Source organism: Mrakia frigida, assembly GCF_051309035.1.
Source record: "Mrakia frigida strain ATCC 22029 unplaced genomic scaffold BDY24scaffold_56, whole genome shotgun sequence".
Taxonomy (NCBI): domain Eukaryota; kingdom Fungi; phylum Basidiomycota; class Tremellomycetes; order Cystofilobasidiales; family Mrakiaceae; genus Mrakia; species Mrakia frigida.
Genome location: NW_027481225.1, coordinates 48465 through 64838, shown reverse-complemented (window position 1 = coordinate 64838; position 16374 = coordinate 48465). Strand labels below are relative to the sequence as shown.

The following is a 16374-nucleotide window of genomic DNA, read 5'->3' as shown; positions in this document are numbered from 1 at the left end:
GTCCCTCTCTTCCTTTATCTGGTCAAAGAAGAAATCGTGCGTCGTCTTCGCTGACTTCCTTCACTCTACTCTCGCTCTCTTCCCATAGGAAACGGACTCGCTTCACGATGAAGAACGACCGCACGACGCGACGGGAACCAAACCAAACCTCTCTTTCTCTCTTCGACTTTTCGCTCGCTCTGCCATATCCTTGCCTTATCCTGCCCTATCCCACTTGCCTTATTTGCCTTATCCCACCCTCCCACCTGCCTTATATTTGCTTGAAGATCGTTGATTTGCGGGTTTCGCTGCGGCTCGATTTTCGTTACAGACTCGTTTCACCTTGCTTTGCATTCGAGGAACATTTCGTCTATTGAATGCTACCTACCACCCACCCTCTCCTTCTTCCTCCCGAATCCAGACGACCCTCGATGTCCACTCTCACCGCTACCAAGGGTCTCAAGAGGAAGAGGTCCTCCGTCGCTTACGAGGAGGAAGAGCAGCAGCAGCAGCATTCAAACGGAGAAGGAAGCAGCAGGGGAGGGGGAGGAGATCAGCTCGACGTCGAAGGAACATCCTCTCTCGCCGCCGGGAGGAAGAGGATCAACTACCAGGAGATCCCTAGCGATGAGGACTTGGATTCAGAGGAAGAGAGAGTCGTGAAGAAGCACAAGAAGGAGAAGGAGCCTAAGCCGAGACTCGCTGAGTGGAAGGACCTTCAGGCCGTTCAATGGGAGGAGGGAGACGAGGTCCTTGGACGATTCCCCAACGAGATTCTGGACCTTATTATCTCGGTTGATTCGGATTTGGATGTGAGTAGCTCTATGAATCTTGACTTGGATTGATGGGAGCAAGGGGGTGGGAGGGGAGGGCAGAGATTGCGGTGAGGGAAGCTGGTGAGGGCAAGGCTGACCTTTCCTTTCCCTCCCTTTCTTTGTTCGGGTTTCGTTCAGCTTCGAGACCATCTCGCACTCTCAGCTACCTGCAGATACTTCAGAACCTGCTACCGAGATGGTGAGTTGCCTCGAGCAGAGGGCTTGCATGCCGCTGACCAGTCGTCTTCATCCTCCTCCCCTCTTCGAACCCCTTCTCCTACCGTTTCAGTCGTCTTTCAAGTCCTATTCCAAGCCCTTACCTTCCAACGTACCCTTCCTCCCGCCGACCTCTTCACCATCGCCAACAACGGCTCCATCACTTACCCATCCGGGAGCCGATACAATCGATGGACGCGACCCGTCTTCGTCGGTCCTCTCTTCCAATCCCTCAACGCCGCTCGAAGGATCTTCTCGTCTTCGATGGTCGTTGGGAACGGCTGGGGAGTCAGCAACGAGGATTGGGAGAAGGGAAAGAAGAAGAGGGAGAAGGAGCAGGCCCTTCTTCTCAAGGTTCTCGAGAAGGAGAGGAAGGTCGAGGAACAAAAGCTTCGAGCTGAATCTGAGGGAAGGTTGGAACTCGAGATGGAGGAGTGGGATAAGAAGCACGCAGGTGTCTTGGCGGGATCCTTGCAACAATGGCAAATCGGACCCAGACCCACTGGATTCAGCGCTACGTTCCGACTTGAGCAGGAGATCAACAACGTTCTCGTCGCTCAAAAGGGCATCTTTGGAGGCTGGTGAGTCGACTCGTTCAACCTTCGTCTTCTCAAAAAACTGAGCGGATACTGATGTACGATCGGCTTTGCTGCAGGATCGACCCTTCCGTCGCTTCCACCTCGTTCGTCTCCTGGTCGCGTCTCGATCTCAGCGACACGTTGAGCTCATCTTCGTTTCCCCCCCCTCTCTCCTCCACAGCACCAACAAGAAGTCAAAATCCAAGAAGAAGGAGCCTGTCCGAGATCCCTGGTGCTCTCCTTGGAGGTATCACGCCGCCGCCTGGGTCAACAATCCGTACATGACCAAATCTGTGAGTGTCGTTCTTCCGCGTCTCGTTCTCCTCGTCTCGTCAGGCTCAATCGCTCTCCTTGTTCGTTATCATCTTCAGGCAGCTATGCGAGTCTTCAAACTCACTGAAGAAGAGCTTCTTACCGTCCCTTTGGTCTCCAAAGTACGTCTCCCGTCTCTCTTTACCGAGTTCGACGCGTCGTGACTTCGGATGACTCGACCCTCTTCTTCCTTCTCAGACTGGAACTAAGAGAGCTGTCAAGAAGTAGTGAGCGTCTTCTCTTGTTGATTACCCTGCGGTAGATAGCCCTAACGCGCTTCCTTCTTTCTCGACTACAGCTACAAGCAAGCCGCTCTCCAGGCTCTTTCCCTCAAGATCACGAGATCGCAGACGTTCGTGCTCTCCGTCTTGGCTCCCGATCCGTCTTTCCCTCTTAATCCAAACTGAATTCTCTTTATCTTCGCGTGAAACAGCCAGAAGAAACCCAAATCCAAGGCGAAGCGAGCTCGAAAGTCCGAGGTTGAGCGATGGAACTGACCGGTTCGTTCGTCTTTCGTCCCTTTCAACTCTCGCTCTTTTCAGGTAGCTGATTGACCCTCTCGTTGTGCTTTGAAACCAGGTCTTCGAGTCATCAGGAGGTCGTCGTTCGTCGGTCGTCGTCGTGGGAGGAGGAGACGGAGGAGGGAGGAGGAGCATTCAGCATTTCGGGGAGGGTTTGACTAGGTTTCGAGGAGGATAACGATTCAAGTAACGCTTTTTCATTCACTTTTTTTCTTCTTTCGAGCGAAGCGAGGAAACGAGACGGCAAGGAAACCTGGACAAGACGCGTCGACGGCGTCGAGTTTCCAAGTTTGTGATCGCTCTCTCACGTTCCGAGTCCTCCTCTGTATCTTTCCTCTCACGTGTAGGTTTTGATACTTCTCGGGAAACGATTCGCAGCCTGAGTAATCTGTCCTCTTGCCGTCGAGACGAGAGGAAGGAAGTCGAAGCCCTCACTCCTTCGTTCAGCCCTCCTCGTCCGTCCTCCTTCTCGTCTTCAGAGTTGACAGCCTCTCAACGTCACTCCGTGTCGCTCCAGCCATCCTCACAAACGATCTCCAGCTCCAAGAGGGAGCCAGCAATCGAGCCCTTCGTCTCGACCCTGACTTTCTCCCTCTTCTTCTCGAGCTCACCTCCTTCCCCGAGTCCCTTCTTCCCTCCCCCACTCTACGAACCCCACCTCCCACATCTGATCTCCCTTTCCTGCTCCCACTACTAGAACCCAACTCTCGCTTACTCCCAGCGCTCGCTTTCCGCGCGCAAGTTTCAACGACGAAAAGTCCATGACCATCCCGTCCTCCGTTCCCCTCCAAAGCCAAATAGAACCTGCCGCGGTGACTAGTATCGTGCTCGTCCTTTGGTCTTGACCCATCCTTGTCGCTGTGGGGTTGGGTTGAAGGAGGGAGGGTCGAAGGGGATGTTGAAGAAGGGAAGGAGGAGGGAAGTGAGGTCGAGAAGAGAGGAAGGAGCGTTTGAGGTTGAGGTTGGACGAGTTTGAAGGGTTCGATCGAGGATGAGTCAAGCGAGATGAGGGTGAGGAGGGAGATTGGACGAGCATGCGAAAAGAGCGAGGGTGAAAAGAAGAAGAAGAAGAAGAAGAAAGGAACAGGGGTGAGCTCGAGCTCAACAGACGAAGGGAAGGGAAGGAGGACTGGAAGGGTTGAAACGAACCTGCTTGTGCTTCTGATCTTTACTACAGATCACTCTGAGGTATCCTTTCCTGTAACGATAACGAAAGAAGCGAGTCAGCTCTCAATCTCAATATCCAAAAAGCGAAAAACGAGTTGCTACTAACCTCTTTACGAACTGACATCCATCGCACATGAGCTTGACGGACGATCTCACTTTCATCCCTCGTCGACCGATTTCACTCAGCACAGAGCCGGAGCCAGATCCTATCGGCGACGTCGTTGGCGAGGCACGGGAGTGAGAAGAGCAGGCTGGACCGCATACGTGGTTGTGCGAGTGCGTTTTGGAGGAGAGGAGGGTTTGGGAGGAAGGCGAGGGAGGAGAGAGCGACAGAGGGCGGCGAAGAAGGGAGGACGTGGAAAGGGAGAGGGTGGGTTTCGGGGTGGAGAGGAGAAGGGAGCGGGTGAAGAGACGGGGGAGGGACATGCTGAGAGAGTGAGTTAGGGTTGGAAGGGCTGAGAGGGGATGGTGGTTGGTGAAGGAGAAGAAGGGGAAAGGTCGAGGTCGGATTTGGGAGGAGGAGAGAGGTCGTTGATAGAGAGAAAAGAGGTTTCGGATCCACAGAGATATATACCCATTTCACTAGAATGAAGCTTAGCGTCTCTCCTATAGATAGCCGTTCGAAAAGTGACATTTTTTCTCGTCTCTCTCCCTGGACGATCTCCCTGACGACCAAGGAGGGATTTCGAGCTCGACGTCCCTCCGCTCCCTTCCTTCCCTTCTCTCCCTCACCGACCTCAACCCTCTTCTCCTCCCTCTCCTTCATCTCCCAAGATGGCCGCCGTCCTCCCCTCTACCACTCCAGCAGCCTCAACGTCCGCAGCCCCTCTTCCCGCACCCGCTGCTTCCCACCCTCTCTCCTCCCAAACGTTCAAACGACTTCATCCTCAAGCCTACCTCGAACGCTACATCTCAGAAGGTTACAGGCCAGACGGAAGGAAACTTGGTGGTGGGGATGAATCGTGGAGGGAGGTGTCGGTGAACCCTGGTGAGTAAAGTGTATACGGTTCGCTCGATTATGGAGACGGCTGGGAGGAAGGAGGGAAGAAACGACGAGCTCAAGCTCACAAACTTCCCCACGAGCTCAAGCTGACCTTCGTTCGTTCTTTTCAGGCTCGGTATCTACCGCTTCCGGATCTTCCCTCGTGCGGATAGGAGAGACCACGATCGTCTGTGGAATCAAGGCAGAGATCTTTGAGCCGGAACTGTACAGGCCGAATCAAGGGTGCTTGGGTGAGTTCGAGGGCTGAGGCTTTCGTTCGAGCTTCTGTTTCGCTGGCGAAGGGACATGTAGACGGACATTCTGAGAAGGGATGTAGAAGAGCTTGACGAGGAGACGCTCGAGGACTGAGTTGGATGGGGCTGGGGGCGAGGGAATGAGTGAGGAGGAGGAAGAGCAAGGGCGGAGGAGGGCTGAACGAGTTGAGCTCGTTTCCTCCCCTCGGTTCGGCGCCTTCTCTCGAGCTTCTCGCTTAGCTCGAGCAGCACAGAGGGCTCCTGTCAAACATACATACAGCCAAAGGAGACCTCGAATCTACGCGGGCCCCAGTTGGTCCCTACTGTGGTCGGCCGTCGAGCTCAATCGCCTCCTCCTGTTCAACACCTCGTCCCGTCTTCCTTTCTCCTCCTCGGAACACCCCACTGACTCTAGCTTCTCTCCCGTCCTCCTCTCCGATTCTCTTTAGTTCCCAACATCGACCTCCCCTCCCTCTGCTCCTCAAAGTTCAAGCCCGGTCCTCCGTCAACAGAAGCTCAGGTCCTCACCGATCGATTGTCTCGCGTTCTTTCTCAGTGAGTTGATTCCTTTCTCAACCTCCCTGCTCCATCGCCACATCATCAAACTACCCACATATGGAACTCCTCTACCGGGAATTATCCTGCTCTTAACGTCCACTCTCGACTTCATACTGATTCTCTCCCTGCTTCCGTCGCGTTCCTTCTCCCTTCAGCCCATCCATCCTTCCTCTCACCTCCCTCTGTATCGAGCCCGGAAAGGCAGCTTGGGTCCTCTACATCGACGCCGTCTGCATCAACTACGACGGGAACGCGTGGGACGCGTGCTTGCTCGCTGTCGTGGCTGCTTTGAGGAACAGTGAGTCTTCGTGTCTCTCCTTCATCTTCATCACGTCGTCGTTCTCTCGCGTTGGAACGCGTACCAAAACGAGGAAGGCAGGCTCGAGCCTAATAGACTGAAGCTAACGCGTCTTCTCTCCCTTTTTCCATCGTGTCCACTCTCTCTCTCTCTCAGCCAAACTCCCCTCCGCCCGCTGGGACGAGATCAACGAACGAACCATCTGCTCTCGAACAGCACCCGCCGTCCCTCTCTCCCTCGGAGAGTTCTTGCCTATTTCTACTACTTTCGGGGTTCTTTCTTCGTGAGTTCACGCATCCATCATATCCTTATCCTCTCCCCTACCTCTCCTCTTCTCCAAACGCAAACCCATGCCTAACCTTTCTCTCCCCTCCCCTCTTTTCCTTCTCACAGCAAAACCCTCCTCTCCGACCCCACAGCCTTCGAGGAACCTCTCCTTTCTTCCACCATCACCGCCGTCTACCTCGTCTCGTCCAAATCGAGCAGCAAAGGATCGTCGAAGATGATGTTCCTCGAGCAGACGGGGCTCGGAGGGTTGGTTGCGGGACCTGCTGGAGGAGCGGGAGCCGGAACGGCGGAGGTGCTGAGTGGGGTGGTGAAGAGGGGAAGGGAGAGAGCTGAGGGGGTGTTGAAGGGGTGTTTGATTTGAGGGAGGTGAGAGAGGGAGAGGGAGATTTGGATGTGTTTTTGAGGTTGTTTTTCTGAGGGTTCGGGAGGTCGAGTGAGGGCAAAAAAAGGAAAGAGAGGGTCAGTACGGTAATAAACTACTCTCGGAGGTGCTAGGAGAGAGGGAAGGTCTGGACTAGCAGAGACATTGCTTCGAGCGGAAACGGAGGGAACGACGCGTCTTAAACCGACCCCGGCTCGTTCTCTTCCCTCGACCCCTCCTTTTCTATTACAGGAGCCGACTTTGTGTCTACGGAAGTTTGACGGTGCTATGGTTATACTTTTAGAAGATCCGTAAACTCGACGAGATCATGCGGTTCAGCGAAAGGATTTGTTCATCGCGTGTCTTCAGACTGCTATTCGGATCAGCGGTATGCTTCCTACTCTGGAACTCTTGGATGCCAGCTCGGGGTCTGATGGGTTCGATGTGAGTCCAGCTCGCTTCTGTTTTCCGGTTTGCTCGAGGCAGAGGAGGAACAAACGCGTCGAAGACTGATCGTCTCAACCTCCGTTTGTTTTGTAGCTACACGGCTTCGACTACCCCAAGGACATGGTCGTCGAAGCTATTGCTGTGCTCAAGACGATTGATGTCAGCAAGGACGATGCGTACGATCAGGCGATGGCGTTGGAGGATGTATTTGGCGTGTGAGAAGGTCGGTTCGGACGCGTTGGTTTCTGTTTTTCGTTGCATTCAGGGCTTTGGAACTTTTTAAATAGTGTGTGGCTGCTCACGATATAAAATTTACTGCTTCAGATTTCCGGCCGTTCAGGCGTATAAGGCTGAAAACGAGGGGAAAGCCAGAAGGGTTCGTTTGAGAGACTCGACGCGTCTCCCTCCCACTTTCTGCGTCTCTGTCCTAGTTCGACAGCTTCTGCGTCATCACGCGCATAGGAACCCGAAAGGTTCTTTTCGCAAAGCTGCTCCGGAAAGGCCGCGTCGACGTGGAAAACGAAAGGAGGGAGAGGGGGGAGACGCGGAACGAGCTCGAACGCGTCGAGATCGATCATGGACGGAAGGTCCGCTGGCGTATTCTGCTCCCCACTGTGCACGCTTGATGAAGACCGGGGATTCATAAATCACGCTGAAGTTTTCCCTCTCATCTTCGCGGTCTTGCTGAACGTCTGGATCAATCCTTCCCGATCTCCTCGTCGTCGTCGCCCCCCGCCCAGCTCGCAGTTTCGCCATTGTCACTCTCCGCTCCAAAAAAAAATACCAGTCACAACAGAGATCCTCTCCCTGAGATTCCTCTCTCTTTCGGTGTCGAGAAGGAACCGAAATATATCTGCCAAGATTACGTCCCCCTCCTTCCTGTTTCCTCCTCGGAGTCTCAGTGCGCCCAAACCATCACCTCGCCCTGAGGTCTTTTTCTTTGACTCCCCCTTCCCCTTCTCGCTCGCCTTTTCGTCGTTGGGCACATCTCGGATAGGAGAGTTACCAAGGAGCATCTATAGGTCTCAAGGTGAGCTTTATCTTCGAGTTGTCTGGGTCTTTGAGGGTGAAGAGGAGGAGGAAGGAAGGACCGAAGCTGCGAGCTAAAGAGGAGGAAGGTTGGCCGAAGTTCTGATAGAGGGTTCGGAGCTGCAGAGAAGCGGCTGTAGTGAGAGTTGGAGCTCGCTCTGCTCTATGTGCAGCTCTCTGGCAAAGCTGGAGCCATCCAGAGGAGGGGAGCAGCAAGGAGGGGAAGAAGGAAGGAGGACCCAGCGAGCTAGCGTTGCGAAGAAACGACGAGCTCTTCCTTCGCTACAGTACCACTCTGAGATCGCCCAAGCAATCGAGGATCTGGATCGTAGAGAGAAGGTACTCTTGCTGGGGTCGTGGCGAGCTTGGAGGGCAGATGGAGCACGAGATTTGAGCTCGAGAAGTGAAGGGAGGAGGAGAAGGAGGAGGAGGATGGAGATGGAAAGGGAGCCTCACTGGAGCCCTTCCACCGTTCTTAGCTCTCCTTCTTTTCTCGTCATCGAAAAGCTTCCATCGATATCAGCTTGACAGCAACATCTTTCTCTTCCAAGGTTGTAGGGGGAATCGACAGAAAGCTGACCTGTTGCGTCTCTCCCTTTCTCCCTCCATTTCGCAGCTCCTCCTCGACAGCACACACTCGTCCTCGTCTTCCCTCCCATCGCCAGGAAGCGATCAAGCTCGGAACAAGCACTCGGTGAGTTGATCATACTTCTATGCTCTCGTATAGAACTTGGGACTGGAGGGAGAGCTGGAAGGAAGCTCGAACGGGGGGCAGAGAATGATGCAGTCGCACCGGAAGGAGAAGTCAGCTTCGACTCTCCTTCCCTCCTCCAACGCCTTCCATATAAAGTTCAAACGTGTAGCTCATACTCGAGAACCTATCAGGCCTCGCTAGGCTTCTCAATATCTCAGTGTTCTGACCTTACCTCTCCCTCTTTGTCCTCTCCTCGCTTCGCGTCTTCCATCAGCTCCTCTCCCTTCCCTCCTTCCTCCTCGGACATCATGTCCCACCTCTTCGGTCGCTCGCCAAATGGCTATCACAAAGCTCGTCGTTCACCTCATCCCTTCTCAGCATCCTCCTCCTCTGGATCCTCCTCGGCTCTCAAAGAAAAACTCGACCTCGACGCAGGCTCCTCTCCCACCTCCTCCTCAACCACCTTCTTCCTCCCTCTCCCCTTCTCCAGCAATCCTCATCGAAGGTTCAAGCTCGTCCTCCCCATACCTCATAGGATCTACCGTCGGCTACCAACAGTCAGGGTTCAGTCGAGAAAGTTCCTGGCCGTCGTCCTTGGACTGGTGCTGCTGCTCGTCTGGCTGCTGGGCAAGAGGAAGAAGGGAGATGACAACGGAGGATGGCAGCCGCCTTGGAAGGATCCCGATACGTTGGTGTTCAGTAAGGAGGAGCTGAAGAGCGTTTGGGAATGGGAGATCATGAGTGGTCATTGGCCGAGTGCGAGAAAAGGTGAGTCTCCTTCGTTTCCTTCTCTCGCTGGCGAGCGAGCTCGACCGAATCGAGGAAGGTCGAAGCTGACCTTCCATCTTCACTCCTTCCCCCTCCACCTCCACCTCCTCACGTCTCGTCTCTCTCAACCTCATCAGCTCCTCGGACCAACCTTCCATCTGGCTACGTCAACCCTGCTGTCCCAAAATCGATGCTCCCTCGCCCTCCTCTTTCCGCCGGCCTTCCTCCAACACCCTACCTCACCGGATCTGGACCCGAACGAACCTACAAGAACCTCACCGAGGCTCTGGGAGATCGATCGTACGCTGGTTGGCCGAAGAGGCCTGAGGTTGGAAGTGCAGCGGATCTGGACGTACTGTTGGATCATTGTGATTTCTCGAAGGGACTTGTGAGTCGAGCCTCCTTCCTTTCGCTCGGGCGCAGATCAGGCGGCGAGGATGACAGGTTGAAGGAATTGGGAGCTTGATGAGCTCAGCGTCTATACTACAGAGCTCTGAATGGCTTGGAGGTGCTGGCAGGCTCGACCTTGAGCTCATCAAGTTCGAGTCGAGCTCAAGAAGAATCGACGCGTCCTTCCTTGAGCTTTCCCGCTGACCGCCTCCTCTCTTTTTCTTCGTCAGTTCGTTCGAGACTGTCTGGAGGTCCTTCGAGTCGGTGGAGGTCTCGACAACAGTCGTCGGATTCGTCGAGGAGATCTTTCGTCCTGGTCCTACGTCTTCAACGAGTCTCCCACTCCTCCCAACTTCGAGGTTTCCGAGGCGGAAGCCGACCAACGAGCTCACCTCGTCCTCGGTATCCCTCACAGCGCCGACGGAGAGAAGGTCGACTTCAAGCGAGTCAAAGCCATCGCCGGATCTCCTGGACCCAAACTCTCCCTCCCTCCTCCCTTCCCTCCTCGACCCGTCTCTCCCACTCCCAATCAACCCTGCGACCCGAACCGACCTCGTCTCTTCCACATCTTCTGGGCTGGTCCCTTCACCGACAAGCCCTACATGGCCATTATGTCCTTCCTCTACACCCAGAACCTCGGACTCGACCTTCCTCACTCGCAATGGTCAAAACCTCAGTCGTCGTCGTCGCCGCCGGTGTGCCGTCCTCAGTTCCTCGTTTGGATCAACCCAGGTCACGCCGCTTCGGTTCCGAACCCAGGAGCCAAGAGAGAGATGTTCAACGCTCTCGCTACCAACCCATGGTCGGCTCCCTTCCTCGACGCCAGGTTCAAGGACGTCGTCAAGTTCAAGATGTGGAACACGACGGAACAGCTCGACGGAGTCCCCGAGCTCAAGGACCACTGGAGGAAGCTTCCCATTCTCAACTCGGGAGGTCATCAGTACGTTCCTCCAGCATCCAAGGACGACGACGGAGACAAGGGACCCGGAGGAGGAAAGCGAGCCTTGACGGACGAGGAGGTTCTCGCTGGAGTCGTCGCAGACCTCGACGCCGACGACGGATCAGCACCACCCCCAGCTGTCGTTCCCAAGGTCGCAACCGGAACTTCGGAGAAGGACTACGACAAGCTCTCGACGGTGCTCTCGGACATGGTTCGATTCGTCCTCCTTCATCGATTCGGAGGAATCTACCTCGACGCCGACACCCTTTTCCTTCGAGATTGGGAGGAGCTCTGGAACTACCGAGGAGCCTTCGCCTACCGATGGAGTTGGCACGAGAAGTACAACACGGCGATCATCAAGATGCACAAGGGATCGGCTCTCACCAGCTTCCTCTTCAAGACGGCTCTCGAGAACAAGATGGACTTCCACCCGATGACCATCTCGAGGTACCTCAACGACGCTGGACTGGAGCCGTTGCTTTTCCGACTCCCCGATGCGTTGTTCGATTCGGCCTGGTTGAACATGGAGGGTTACCAGAGGGATCGACCTCCTTTCCCTTACTTCTACGAGTAAGTTATCGCTTCCTCTTCGACGCGTCTCCGTTCCTCCTCTCGTTGAGCTGACTCTCCTTCTTTCTTCCATCCTCAGGTTCAAGAAGTTCTTCGTCGGAGACAAGCAAGCGACAGGAGAACCTCAAGCTGCTGGATTCCATTCGTTCTTCCGAGGAGCCTTCTGCTACCACTACCACAACAACTGGTGAGCCTCTCCTTCCTTCCTTCTTCTTCTTCTTCCTCTTGATCTCGACCACCTACTGATCAACGTCTTTCGTCCCTCTCCCAGGTGGCTTCCCTTTGACCCATCTCGAAACTTCCCCGACCTCGGACGTCGCTTCCTTCGAGGCGAGCGTCTCCTCCGAGAAGCTCTCCTCGCCACCCGCTCTCTCCCTCCCGTCGACTCCGACGGAGTTCCCACCCCCGAAGGTCCCGTCGAGACAGCCGTCAACCCTCTCCCCGACGCCATTAAGAAGAAGTCGAAACCTCGTGCTTGGGACGACGACATCCTGGAGGAGGACGACAGGGATATCTCGTGGTCCGCCGTGCTGAAGAGGACCTTCGAGGCCTATGTTCGAGGAGAGGCTCCCAACGCGTACGGAGAGTGGATCGGGGAGGCTTAGGGATAGGATTTAGCTCGGTGCTTGTGCTGTGTAGAGATCTGTTCTTCGTTTCGTCTCCCTCCCTTTCCCCTCTCGGTTTCGTTGCTTTTCACCTCGTCCTCCTCCCTCTTTCATGCTTCATCTCTCTCTCGCTTATGCTTGCCTACCTCGTCCTTATCCTTGCTCGCCTCTCTCTCTACTGTAGCTTTCCTCCTTTTGGGCCTCTTCTCTTCGCTCCTTCTGTCATAGTCGACGCTTCTTCGTGCGTCCTCCTTCTCATTCTAGACTTCTTCCTCCGATCCTCTTCTTCTTTCTTTATCCTTACCTCATGCCCTACGCAACGGTCTCCTCCTTATTCTACTTCTTCAAATACCTCCCACCTTACATTTTCGCAACCCCCCTCAATCAAATCGAACGTTTTTCCTCTGATCCGCTTTCTCTTTCTTCCTCCTGAAGGCATCTCGTCTGGTCGAAGCGACTCGCCTTCGCTACAGAGAGTTTCGGGTTTAGCAAAAGTGTCACGAATCGCTGGCTTTCTTCTGGAAGTAGAAACCAAGGAGTAATCGAACGGGCGGGAGACAAACTCTCGACGCGTCGACATCCGCTTTCAACTTCCCCTTCTTCTCCCCTCTCTTGCTACTAGAACCAAACGGGAATCGAATGTTTATGACTAAATAGTAGGTTATAACAAGACAAGATAAGACGTCTAAATGGAGCAAAGGAGGAGACGAACGAGAGGTGCAGTGAATCTAAGTCTAGGAGCTCGAGATCGAAGCAGTTGGGCTCGACGCGGCCGTTCTCAACGCAGTCTTAGACGCGCAAGGCTGAGCAGTCACTATAGAAGGGCAGAATCCTGAGTCTGAAGTGATGGCTGAGAGAGGAAGGAAGATCTGCAGCGAAAAGAGGGAGTGAGAGGCAAGTTCAGAGCCGTTCGAACGAACCAGACGAGGAGAAGACCAGACGCACCTGGGGAAGCCCTCCTGCAATGAGAGCAGAGAGTTGACCAGCTGCGTTTACGGTAGACTTGGTGCAGAGCAGGGTGTTGACGACGACGGTTCCAGCGGGGTAGGAAGTCGGGAAGGTGATTACGGAGCTTCCTGACTGTTTCGAGCCTCGATTGGTGAGGACGGACATGAGGGGGTATTTCTGAGGTCGAGAAGAGAAAGGTCGGCTCTAGGATTGGACTCAGGGAGACGAGGGAAGAGATGGAAGCTCACGGAGAGGACGATGTCGTTCGAGGTGTATTGCACGACGGTCATCTGTAGCGAAGTGAAACCGAATCAGGAAACCCTCGAGGAAGCAGGCGAGGAAAGTTCGAGGAAAGTCGTAGCGAACCTTAAGGTCCCAGAAGTTGAGTGAGAAGAGACCAGCAGCTTTGCGAACGGCGTTCAGCAAGGTGACGGCCTTGTAGGTCGTGAGGGAGGTCTGAGGAACGAAGGGAAACGAAAGTCAGCGGGCGAGAAGTTCAACGCATCTCGATCTCATGAGCTCACATCGTAGGGTGTCGAAGAGAGCGTCCAAAGAGCCTCTCGGTTCAGTGGATCCCCAGCTTACAATGGCAAAAAGAAGAGGAAGAACGGAGGTACTTAGCAAGACGCGACTTGTTCAAAGTCGAAGAGAAGACGCGGCCTCACCTCCAACAGCGTTGTCCGTCTCATCTCCACAGTAGAACACTGGGATCCCATCAGAAATGAAAGAGAAGGAGAAGAGGTTGGCGAGAAGCTGAGACGAAGGAGAAAGGTCAGCTTCGAAATCGAACGAAGACGCGTCGAACTCTAGCAGAACTCACCGAACTATCCTTCGTGATCGATCTCGGACGAGGGATGTCGTGATTCGAGACGAAGCCTCCGAGCACCGTAGTGTCGTAGGAGAAGGCGAGAGTGCCAATCATGTTGGAAAGATCCTTCATGCTGCCCGATGTAGAGGTGAAGGCTCGACTAATCACGAACGGAAGAAGAGAGGGAGTTAGGGAGCTGAAGGTAACTTCTTGATGCTTGACTACGATGTAAGAGAAAGAGAAGAGACTTACGAAAGAGGGTAGTACCTTCGATCGTTCGAAGAGAAGACGGAGGGTGGTCAGCGATTTTTTTCGAACGCGTCGAGAGTGAAGACAAGACGCACATTGGGTAATTCAACACCGAGTCGAGCGTATTATCTTGAAAGGGCCGTACTGTCACGGGATCTGGCGAGAGGAAAAGAAAAGAAAAATCGATCAGCAGGAGCGGAGGAAGGACACGACGTCGAGCGACTCGCCTCCATTCAGCACCTCTCCCATCGTAAACACCCCCGCCGCTTCGGTGTATCCCTTCCAGAAGTCAATCTCAATCAACCAAGCAGCATCGCACCGCAGTCCATCGATGCGGTAAGTCTTGACGAGCTCCGAAACTCGGTTGTAGAGGAGCGTTCGAACGCGAGCGGAGGTGGTGTTGATATCGGGGAGGACGACGGATTTCGGGGTGTTGGTTGTGTAGATCCAACCTGGAGGAGAAAAATGAGCGAGGTAGAGTCAGCGAGATGTCAAAAAAGAGGGAGAAGGGACGAGGAGACGGTCGAAGTTGAACGCACAAACGTCTCTGTTCTGTACAGAGCTATAGTTGATCACACAAGGAGGATGGTAGTCTTCCGATCTGTTCAAAGCTCCATATTGACCGTTGGCGGGGTTAAAAGCAGCCCTGTTGTCTGGAACCTTCCAGGCCACATGGTTTTCCACCATGTCGACCTAATGGACGCGTCGAGCAGGTCAGTGAAGGGAGAGAGAGAGAGAGGTGAGGGGGACGCGGGTGGTACGAACCATGAGAGCCATTCCTCTAGCATGAAGAGCGTCTGAGAGGGTGAGGAGATTGGCTGCTGTGTCTTGGAGAGCTGGGAGAAGAAGAGAGACGAGAACGGTCGAGGTCAGTTTCGAAACCAAACGCGAGAGTCTCGACAACGTGACAGAGAGCTGCTCACCGAAGTGATTCGTCGGCCAGTATCGATGGTAAGCTTGTCCTGCTCCTACATCCATGTTGTCTATTGACTCTTGGATCGGCGAAATCCACACCGCGTCTGATTGAAGGAGAAAATGAGAGCGACGCGTTCAGCCTCGGTAATCAAACAAGCAGCTCTCTCTGAAGCTGGGAAATCCAGCCCCCTACCGAATCCCATTTCTTGGATGTAATCCAGCTGTCGGACTGTCCAAACGAATCGAGAAGAGTAGAATCAGCGACGCGTTCCTCAGCGAAGCAGAGAAGGAGACGACGAACCGAGTCCGAGCCAACTCCCACCACAAAACACCCTCTCTGAAGCCACGCAACGAGGATTTGTTCCGTTCGTTGTGGCGAACCTGCGAACCAGTCAAACCGTCAAAATCGACGCGTCAAAACGCCAAAACCTGGCGCATGGAGAGAAGAGGCAACGAACCGATCTGTCACGACCTGGGGAGAGATAAGGCAACACCAAAGATGGTCAGTGATCTACGGCTGGACCGACCATCGAATCTATGAAGATGGTGAGAGGTCGAGACGAAGAGTCTCAAGGCGAAGAAAGAGAGTCTCAGCCCCCGAGCTTGTTGAGCTTCTTCACCCTCCTCTCGATCAAGGGAGTGAGTTTCTCGTCCTACTCTCTGAGCTCTCTGCTTCCTGCAGTCTTCCACTGGTGGAAAGAGCTCGAGGATAAGCTGGAATCGAGCGAGCTCCGATCCCAACTAACGGAGGAGGTCGCAAAGAGTAAAGCTCAACGACCTCCTCCTCCCTCCTCTCCTCCTCCTCCTCTTCTCTCCCATCCTCAAACGGCTCACTACACATCAGCAGCCCTTTCCTCCCCTTCTCCATTCGATTTCACTTCCAAATCTATACTTCCTACACTTGAAGAGCTCTCCTTCCAGTTCTCTGGCCTCCTCTTCTTCAAACCCAACCAAAGCTCAAAACAACCGAGCTCAACCTCCTCCCCTCCCCTCGTTCGTTCTTCAAGACTGACCTGATATATACTTCGTCTCTTCCACTCGAACTGCGTCAATCCCAACACGCTTTGTACTCCTATCAGACCTAGAAACAGAAGGATCAGGACGCCCATTCGGAGCGAGTGAAAGGAGAGGGAGGGAGGAGGGAGGAGGGCGAGGGGAGAGCGATTTGTCGTTGGCTTCGTCGTTGTTTCTTGCTTCTTTGGACGCGTCGTCGTGAACGTGAGGACCGGGATGGATGGGCTGGGCTGATAGGATGGGCAGTGGTGGTGATCGTTGGAGATTGAGAAGCAAAAAAAGAGGAAAGGGCCAGGCTTGGAGAAGGCAAGATCCCAGAGATCGAGACGAGGGTCGGTGGGGAGAAGCTCTCGGGGAAAGAGAGCGACTTGTGGAGGTCGGCAGGGTGGAAATTGCCGAGGCTGAGTGAAGATCTTCGTTGGGATAGATAGAGGCGAGGTTGAGTGTGATGAGATAAGGTTTGGAGTCCAATAGAGAGGGAAGAAAGATTGAACGAACGAGACGAGACGCGCCTCGCCTCGCAGCGGCTCCTCTCAAGGATAGTCAAGGCGACCAGATTTTCACAACAACGGCTGAAAGGACTGCACTGCAGCTATAAATCAGGTGCGGTGTAGACTCAGCTTGAAAACTGGGTCCATAGAGGAGCCAGGAGAGGGGAGGAGGAACGA

The 16374-nt window shown here is 54.2% G+C and overlaps 5 protein-coding genes across 5 annotated transcripts; 3 read left to right on the top strand and 2 right to left on the bottom strand.

Moving 5' to 3' along the window:
• Positions 1-293: 293 nt before the first annotated feature.
• On the top strand, positions 294-2623 carry BDY24DRAFT_404812 (uncharacterized protein). The gene is made up of 10 exons (XM_076642549.1): positions 294-791; positions 933-993; positions 1084-1591; positions 1666-1692; positions 1770-1881; positions 1960-2022; positions 2099-2127; positions 2199-2252; positions 2334-2400; positions 2480-2623. Exons 1-9 carry the CDS (start codon positions 357-359, stop codon positions 2395-2397), a joined length of 1353 nt encoding a protein of 450 aa, XP_076492164.1. The 5' UTR covers positions 294-356; the 3' UTR covers positions 2398-2400; positions 2480-2623.
• A 175-nt stretch (positions 2624-2798) lies between these two features.
• RTC6 (mitochondrial 54S ribosomal protein bL36m RTC6) lies at positions 2799-4161 on the bottom strand. The gene is made up of 3 exons (XM_076642548.1): positions 3695-4161; positions 3571-3619; positions 2799-3279 (listed from the first exon to the last, which is right to left on the bottom strand). Exons 1-3 carry the CDS (start codon positions 4012-4014, stop codon positions 3238-3240), a joined length of 411 nt encoding a protein of 136 aa, XP_076492163.1. The 5' UTR covers positions 4015-4161; the 3' UTR covers positions 2799-3237.
• A 201-nt stretch (positions 4162-4362) lies between these two features.
• On the top strand, positions 4363-7705 carry BDY24DRAFT_408204 (exosome complex component RRP43; the record flags this gene model as incomplete). The annotated part of the gene is made up of 7 exons (XM_076642791.1): positions 4363-4576; positions 4702-4821; positions 5274-5379; positions 5538-5680; positions 5837-5963; positions 6074-6146; positions 7616-7705. 7 exons carry the CDS (start codon positions 4363-4365, stop codon positions 7703-7705), a joined length of 873 nt encoding a protein of 290 aa, XP_076492162.1.
• Positions 7706-8807: 1102 nt separating this feature from the next.
• On the top strand, positions 8808-11772 carry BDY24DRAFT_345808 (uncharacterized protein; the record flags this gene model as incomplete). Its single annotated transcript, XM_076637613.1, has 7 exons — positions 8808-9267; positions 9405-9655; positions 9888-10688; positions 10749-11167; positions 11247-11354; positions 11439-11595; positions 11665-11772. The coding sequence occupies 7 exons, from the start codon at positions 8808-8810 to the stop codon at positions 11770-11772; spliced, it is 2304 nt and encodes a 767-aa protein (XP_076492161.1).
• Positions 11773-12506: 734 nt separating this feature from the next.
• BDY24DRAFT_419290 (glycoside hydrolase superfamily) lies at positions 12507-15801 on the bottom strand (the record flags this gene model as incomplete). Its single annotated transcript, XM_076643957.1, has 16 exons — positions 12507-12641; positions 12718-12897; positions 12969-13010; positions 13087-13176; positions 13245-13300; positions 13386-13473; positions 13541-13688; positions 13781-13795; positions 13986-14229; positions 14317-14470; positions 14543-14613; positions 14701-14796; positions 14886-14921; positions 14994-15073; positions 15151-15164; positions 15796-15801. 16 exons carry the CDS (start codon positions 15799-15801, stop codon positions 12507-12509), a joined length of 1455 nt encoding a protein of 484 aa, XP_076492160.1.
• Positions 15802-16374: the final 573 nt, after the last annotated feature.

Bases quoted from the DNA above. Each gene is read 5' to 3' on its own strand.
- BDY24DRAFT_404812 (XM_076642549.1), top strand. From the start codon at position 357: ATGCTACCTACCACCCACCCTCTCCTTCTTCCTCCCGAATCCAGACGA. The intron at 1,592-1,665 runs GTGAGTCGACTC...GCTTTGCTGCAG, and splicing joins AAGGGCATCTTTGGAGGCTG to GATCGACCCTTCCGTCGCTT. The intron at 2,128-2,198 runs GTGAGCGTCTTC...TCTCGACTACAG, and splicing joins AAGAGAGCTGTCAAGAAGTA to CTACAAGCAAGCCGCTCTCC.
- RTC6 (XM_076642548.1), bottom strand. From the start codon at position 4,014: ATGTCCCTCCCCCGTCTCTTCACCCGCTCCCTTCTCCTCTCCACCCCG. The intron at 3,620-3,694 runs GTTAGTAGCAAC...TTATCGTTACAG, and splicing joins GGATGTCAGTTCGTAAAGAG to GAAAGGATACCTCAGAGTGA. The intron at 3,280-3,570 runs GTTCGTTTCAAC...CCAACCCCACAG, and splicing joins AAGATCAGAAGCACAAGCAG to CGACAAGGATGGGTCAAGAC.